Source organism: Dipodomys spectabilis, unplaced genomic scaffold (assembly GCF_019054845.1).
Source record: "Dipodomys spectabilis isolate Male_0828 unplaced genomic scaffold, ASM1905484v1 ptg000544l, whole genome shotgun sequence".
In the NCBI taxonomy this organism is placed as follows: domain Eukaryota; kingdom Metazoa; phylum Chordata; class Mammalia; order Rodentia; family Heteromyidae; genus Dipodomys; species Dipodomys spectabilis.
Window position 1 is genome coordinate 567,543 of NW_024871221.1, and position 7,458 is coordinate 575,000.

Genomic DNA, 7,458 nt, shown 5'->3' on the forward strand with positions numbered 1-7,458 from the left:
CCTAGGGCCTCATGCACGCAAGGCAGGCACTCTACCACTGAGCCACCTTCCCAACCCTCCCTCTCCCCCCAGAACTCTTTGCTTTGGTGATTGCTTTTGTTTTAAGGCAGCCTCCTGAGTCTTTGCCTCAGGCTGGCTTTATTTTGATCCTCCCACCTTTGCCTGCTGTGTATCTGGGATTACAGGTGTGTACCACCATGTCCAGCTTTGTGTATGTGTACACGTGTGTGTGTGTGTGTGTGTGTGTGTGTGTGTGTGTGTGTGTGTGTGTGCCAACGCTAGGGTTTGAACTCAGGTCCTATGTGCTGTCTTTGCTCAAGGTTGACACCCTACCACTTGAACCCCAACTCTCTGGACTTTTGGTGGTGAATTGGAAATAAGAGTCTCAAGGAATTTTCTGCCCAGGCTGGCTCTGAACTGTGATGGTCAGATCTCAGCCTCCTATGCATCTGTGATTATAGGTGTGAGCTGCCATACTTGGCCTGTGCCCAGTTCAATGGTTTGTAGAAGACTCCTCAGTTTGGTCCGAACTGATTTTGACCATCAGTGTAACAACTACACAGCTAATTCTTTCAGCAAATACCACTCTCAACGACAGCTGACTGTCAGCCAGCACATGGAGCCGGGGTGTACTTGGAGCCAGGGTGTACCCGGAGCCGGCATGCATGCAGAGCCGGTGTATACCCAGAGCTGGCACTCAAAACCAGCTTGCCTGCCCTGGGCTCCTGTGGAACTCCAGCTCTGTGTCCATCACAGGGGCCGTTGCTGGACCGGAGCCCAGGGCAGCCACGTCCTGGGACACAAGGGTGCCACAGTGCTGTGGCAACACTGCCTGTCACCTCTGGGAGGGCATCCCAGATCTCTCCCACCTTTGCCTTCTGGAACTTACCATGAAGATGATGGACACTAGGTTGGTGAAGTAGGCCGGGAAGCGGTCCTTCCAAGTCAGCTTCACCTTGTCTGTCTGCAACAGAGAACAATCTGGGTCCCTTTCAGGAGTCCCCTGAGCACCCTGGACAGGCGGGGAGTCCTGTGTGTGGGAGGACGTGGCTCTAGAGGCCCACCTGTGTGCAGCCGAAACACCAGGAAGCCTGAGGCCCATCTGGGCACGGCTGGCTTCCTCACAGGGCTTCCTGGGTGGTCTACAGCCCCTGAAATAGCAGGCCAGTGGCCACACAGACTATCATAGTTCTGTCCCTTTGCTGAGCAAGCGGGTTCAAGCAGCTGGTGGCCCAAGGTAAAATGGTGAGTGCCGCATAGGCCCATTGGCTGTGGGGCAGAGCCTGGGAAGGTCTGATGGCAGTAGCCGGGGGCCGGGGGCTCACACCTGTCATCCCAGCTACTCAGGAGGCCCAGAGCAGAGGCTCACAGTTCAAAGCCAGCTGGGCAGGAAAGTCTGTGAGACTCTTATCTCCACGGAGCCACCAAAACCCCAGAGGTAGCGCTGTGGTTCATGTGGTAAAGTTCTGTCCTTGAGCAAAAATGCTCAGGGACAGCTCCTAGGTCCCGAGTGCAAGTCTCAGGTCTGGCGCGCGCACGCGCCTCTGTGTGTGTGTGTGCACGTGCACACGCGTCCACTCAGTCACACGCACGATGGCCGAGCGCCAGCCTGATGGTGTGGCTGTGGGGAAGGTGGCCTCCTGCGCCGGGAGGGCACGGGTGGCCTCACACCCAGGAGGTCACGTCACAAGCCAGGCTCATTAGGGGCCATAGCTGGGGACCAGAGCTGCTGCGGAGAACCACGTGGAACTGACCACGTAAGAGGTGTGGCCATGGGAAACAGAGAGCCCCAGGCCACCCTCGTCCCGGAGGCCCAAGGAAAGGAGCTGAGCACCTCTGGGTTTTCTGCGACTGAGGAGCCTGGGCAGAAGCCAAGCTGGGGCCGGCAGGTGGCTCCGGGCCTCGGGGCGCAGACCCTCCCGCCGGCGTGGCTTGTGGCAGCCCTTTGCTGCCAAGAGTGGGCATAGTGGGGACCACAACCATTGGCGCTGAGTGAGATGAGCAAAGTCCCTCTGAGCCACGGCCCCGTCCCCTGAGACATGGTGCCTCAGGCTGGGAGCTGGGGACAGGCCCTGGGACAGGGCAGGCCTGTGGGGCCTCAGACACTGCCGCGCTGTGCAGCAACTGGGCCGGGCACGCTGCTAGGCTGTTGGCTCTTGCTTTGGGGTTCCTTTCCATACCAGAGCCTTGCTCAGCCCCCGGGGGCGGGGGCAAGGCTCCTTCTGGCCCTAAGAGGAGGGGCTGGCCCCGGTTTTATGCTACAAGAGCAGGCTCTCAGGAGGGGCTGGCACCCTCCGGGGTGTGGCCACTGTGTGCTGTGACACGGTCCCCCCCTCCCCTGCCCCACTTCAAAGGCTGGAGTGGGAAGGGACAGCCTGCAGTCCCAAAGAGCGTCCTCCAAGGACCCCCGTGACCTTGTCCAGCCTCAGCGAGAGGCGGCCAGGGCCGTGGCTCCAGGATAGTCCCGGCATTACCAAATGACAACCAGGCACCTTGAGGGGCGGGTGGGGGGAGGAATGTTAAACCCTGCCTACATGCCACGAGCAGACAGTATCCGCTAACCCCGTCTACATCGTGAGCAGTGTCGGCTGACCCCGTCTACATCGTGAGCAGTGTCGGCTGACCCCGTCTACAGTGTGAGCAGTGTCTGCCGACCCCGTCTACATCGTGAGCAGTGTCGGCTGACCCCGTCTACATCGTGAGCAGTGTCTGCCGACCCCATCTACATCGTGAGCAGTGTCGGCTGACCCCGTCTACATCGTGAGCAGTGTCGGCTGACCCCGTCTACATCGTGAGCAGTGTCGGCTGACCCCGTCTACAGTGTGAGCAGTGTGGGCTGACCCCGTCTACAGTGTGAGCAGTGTCGGCTGACCCTGTCTACATCGTGAGCAGTTGGCTGACCCCCGTCTACATCGTGAGCAGTGTCGGCTGACCCCGTCTACATCGTGAGCAGTGTCGGCTGACCCTGTCTACATCGTGAGCAGTGTGCTGACCCCGTCTACATCGTGAGCAGTGTCGGCTGACCCCGTCTACATCGTGAGCAGTGTCGGCTGACCCTGTCTACATCGTGAGCAGTGTGCTGACCCCGTCTACATCGTGAGCAGTGTCGGCTGACCCCGTCTACATGGTGAGCAGTTGGCTGACCCCTGGGCTCCCCAAGGTGAGCACACGGTGTGTGCTGGCCTTCCGCCGCGCTGAGCCTTGCGTTTGGCTGTTGGGGAAGGCGGCAGCACCATACCTCTTTGTGCGTGGCCTCTTTCCGGAGGGACTTCTGCAACACCCTGGCTTCGTATTCAGCTCGGGGGTGATCCTGTGGAAGGAAGCGGGTCACACTCACGGTTGCCAGGCAGAGACCCTGGCGGTGCGGGGCTGAATCCATCCCCCTGTGCGCGCCCGTGGGGGCGAGTTCGCGGCCACCTGTCACACTTCCACTTTGAATTCCCTGTCTGCCCCTCCCCTTGCCGGGCTCCGAGGAGCGGCGCCGAGCCGTGGACCCAGCCCATGCCCTAGCGTGGGACAGGGCTACGCCCAAGCTTATGAGGACCCCCAGCCACGAACTGGCCCCGAGGACACTGTGAGAAAGAGAGGCAGTAAGAGGCAGCAAGCGAGGGCACCCGCGGTGCCAGGCCCGGGACAGCCCGGAGCAGATGAGCGGGCGCTGGAGGGAAGAAGGGGCTAGGACAGGCCCAGGAGGAAGCAGAGACCCCGCCCAGGTGGAAGAGCCCACAGGTGTGCGAGCAAGGCCCTCTCCCGGGACAGCTACGGAAGGTAAGAGTGACCAAAAAAACAACAACAAAAAATATTGCAAACCTTAACTGCCTCCTGCAGGAACCAGAAAATAAAAACAAAACAGAGAGAGTGGTTACTGAGGCTGCTCCGCCCGCCAGGGGGCCCCGCCCGCGCCCGGGACCAGGGCGAAAGCAAAGAGTGCGGGGCAGGTGGGTTGGGAAGAGCGGGGTGGGGGGTGAGGGGGGTGGGGTGGGGGGGGGAGGGGATGGCAGTGGGGGGGGGACGATCTGGTGGTGAGAGCCACAATGGGAGTTCTCAGCCTCTGCTAAGGAACCCCACAGGCCGAGGATGACCCATCCTCCTTGAGCCCAAACTCCCCTAGGTGGGGAGACAGCACCATTCCATTTGAGGTCACCCCACTTGGGGTAGCTCATTCAGCCTCCCCTGGTCGCCACCCTGAAGTCAAGGCTGGCCTTCAAGGTCAGGAGGTTGAGGGGTGGTCCCCACGGAGGGGACACAGGGACTGTCCCTGCCCCCCAGTTCCCCTCAGAGGCAAGCACGCGACAGGACATTCTACGTCCGCTTCTAAAACAGGAAGACGGCAGAGGCTCACTGTACTATTTGGCTCCCCCCCCCCCAGTACTAAGATTTGAACTCAGTGCTCGCTAGGCAAGCCCTCTACCGCACACACGACCCTTTCTATTTCAGTTATTTGGTTTTTGGGTGGTCTTGCTCCCCCCGTCCCAGGGCCAGTCTCTGCCCACGATCCTACTATAGCCTCCGGCATGACTGGAGCCGCAGGCGCACGCCGTCCCGGCCTGCGGCTGGAGTGGGGTCCTGTAGCTTCCTGCCTTGAACTAGCAACTCCTTCCTCATCTCACCTCCTGCAGAGGTGGGATTACAGGCATGAGCTACCCCTCTCCACTCAATGCCAGCGAGTCTTTCTAATTAACAGCAACGAGGAAAGAACTCACCCTGGGCCAGCTGTGTCCGGCCCTGGAATGTGCCCAGAGCTCAGCTCTGCCCTGGCTCTGCCCTGAAGAGCCACGGACCGAAGCCAGTGGCCTCAGCCCGAAGTGGGAGAATGAGTTGAGGCTAGTGTATAGATGGGTGGCGGGCGGGGCTGGTGGCAGCTCATCAGGTCTCCACGTATGGGAGCTTCGTGTATGTGAGACTTAGTCTGAGGTGCTGGACTGGGTCGAGGGTGTCCCACTGACACACTGTCTAGCAAGGACTGCTCTCAGTGCTGCTTGACAGGCACAGAGAAGTTGGGTGACCTGGCCCAGGTCACCCAGCCAGCTGGCGTCCTCAGGATGGAGCTCAGGCAGCCGCTGAGGCCGGCCTTGTAATCACTTTGAGGCTGCGGAGCCACAGTGGCTCCTTGGAGCCACGTGATCGAGGCAGTCTCCAGCGGGCCACAGGAGAGAAGCCAAGGCGAGCGGAGCCGCAGGGGTGCAGCAGGGCCTCACTGCTCAAGTGAGCATCCCAGGCAGGCACGGAAGCCTGTCATCCCAGCTACCCAGGAGGCAGAGGTCTGAGGATCGCAGCTCAACGCCAGCCTGGGCAGGAAAGTCCAGGAGACTCATCTCCAATAAACCAGCAAAAAGCTGGAAGTGGAGCTGTGGTTCAAATGGTGGGGCATCAGCCTAGAGTGAAAAAGCTGAGCATAGAGTTTGAGGCCCTGTTTGAGCCCCTGTACTAGTTCAAAAAGAAACAAAAAGTAAGCATCTTGGGCTAGAGGCGAGGCATAAGCAGTAGAGCACCGGCCCAGCACATGCAAGGCCCTGAGTTCGAGTCCTACTGCCAACCCCCAGCCCCCAGGAAAACGAGAGTGCATTTCACGAGCGGGCTTACTGGCCGGCACCCTGGGCAGGGGCTCTGCCCTCCGCTGCTCTGCGGGCCCCGTCCCTCCTCATAGCCATGCACCCTAGGAATACCGCTGGAGATGGCCGTTGGGGGACTCTGCCCCTGCTGACGCCCCTTCTCTGTGAAGGCCACCCCAGCCTCGGCCATACCCACTCACGGCCGGGGAGCGGCCTCTGAGCTCTGAGGGAGATTTCCCAGCTGCCTTTGGGGCCCCGGGCCGGGGAGCCCTGGCATGTGGCATCCTGACCGTGGCTAGGCCGCTGGCTGGTGCGTCCACGTGAGCACAGAGGCCAAAACCACAGGGGCAGACGTCACACCGTCGCCACGGCAACCGAGGGCTCGGGAATACCAGGGCGATGAGTGGGGAGCGGGCGGACGGGGAGCGCCTCACCCCCGCAGGACAGACCGCAGGCCTCCACGGGAAGCCCGGGGGTGGGGGAGCCGGTGGGGGCACTGGAGGGGAGGGCAGGGCGGGGGAACCAGCCCAAGGTACCAACCTCCTCCTCCTCGAAGCCCGTGAGGTCCCAGTGGTAGTTGAGTCGCATCTGTTTCCGCTTCCAGTGCTCCATGAAGGTGGCGGCTGCGGGGGGGGGGGGGGGGGGGGAGCCATTAGCAGGGGCCTCGTCCATTCTTCCCCTTGGCACTGGCTGAACCAGGGCAACAACTCCGGGGAGCCAAGGGACCATGGCTCTGCCATGTGCAGAGGAGGGACCAAGGCCCCAGAGCCAGGGACCTGTCCCTGGCCAGGCCGGCCAGCTGGCAGCGCCCGCCCACACTGTTCACTCCTCTGCTTTGGAGACTGAAGGCCCAGGCGGGCGCAGGGGTGAGGAAGGAGGGGGCTGGGGGCAGGGCTGCCCCAGGCTGCTGCCCCCTCCTCTGGGAGTCTCCCAGACTCGGCTCGGAGGACCCAAGTCGGCCCAGAGCAGCAAGGCTCTCCTCATGGGACCCGCCAGGGCTTGTTTTGGGGGCTTGGGTGTCCCCCAAGGCCTCACGTGATGGCGTGTAATCCCCAGTGTGAGGGTTGAGGTGATGCTGGGAGGGGGCCTTGGGGAAGGGGTTGGCACGGGGAAAAGTCATCCGGGAAGCTTATAGGAACAGGGAGAGAGACCATGGCCCGCACCGCGGGAGGTCTGCCAGCAGGAAGCCATGCGGCCCTTGACCTTCAACCTCCAGAACCCTGCACCATGATCCTCTTCATAAAGGACCCCCCCAAGCCTCAAGCAGCTCATCGCTACAGGAAAAGCATATGAAGACAGCCCCTCCCCAAGCCCCATCCCGGCTCCCTGTGCTGTTCATAAGGACAGCCGACTGGCCAGGAGTCCCTCCTGCGCGTGCGGGGCAGGGGCCACTCCTTGGCCTGTGGCACAGGGGGTCCCTGACACACACAGGCGCTCTGGACGTTCACGATGAATGACTCGGAGCCAGGCTGCATCTCAGGAGCCTCCCCTCCCCTGACAACCAGCCTGGCTGAGGAGGAATGGCAGCACACGAAGCCACAAAGCCACAAAGCCAAAGGAGCTGGGGACTAGAGCTACGGCCCACCAGGTGTTGTTCAAAGCGCTCTTGTAGAGCACAGAGCAGAAGCCCTGAGTGCCACGTCTCCTCGTTCTACAGGGGAGACGGAGGCTCAGAGGAGCACTTGATGTCTCCAAGATAGAAATAAAATGCCCCAGTTCAGTAGACTACACGCAAAGAGGCGAGAGGAAGGGGCAGGAGGAGGAGGAGGGGCAGGAGGAGGAGGAGGAGGGGCAGGAGGAGGAGGGGCAGGAGGAGGAGGAGGGGCAGGAGGAGGAGGAGGGGCAGGAGGAGGAGGAGGAGGGGCAGGAGGAGGAGGAGGGGCAGGAGGAGGAGAAGGAGGGGCAG

The 7,458-nt window shown here is 61.6% G+C and overlaps 1 protein-coding gene across 2 annotated transcripts in view; it reads right to left on the reverse strand.

Annotated features, from left to right (window-relative positions):
• Ano1 (anoctamin 1) overlaps nucleotides 1–7,458 on the reverse strand; it is an 83,203-nt gene that overhangs the window by 21,551 nt on the left and 54,194 nt on the right. For both annotated transcript variants that reach the window (XM_042670383.1, XM_042670382.1), the window contains 4 exons: nucleotides 6,093–6,175; nucleotides 3,811–3,822; nucleotides 3,239–3,310; nucleotides 890–964 (listed from right to left, as the gene is read on the reverse strand). In XM_042670383.1, the coding sequence (XP_042526317.1) occupies nucleotides 890–964; nucleotides 3,239–3,310; nucleotides 3,811–3,822; nucleotides 6,093–6,175 (242 nt within the window). The remainder of the gene's footprint in view (nucleotides 1–889; nucleotides 965–3,238; nucleotides 3,311–3,810; nucleotides 3,823–6,092; nucleotides 6,176–7,458) is intronic.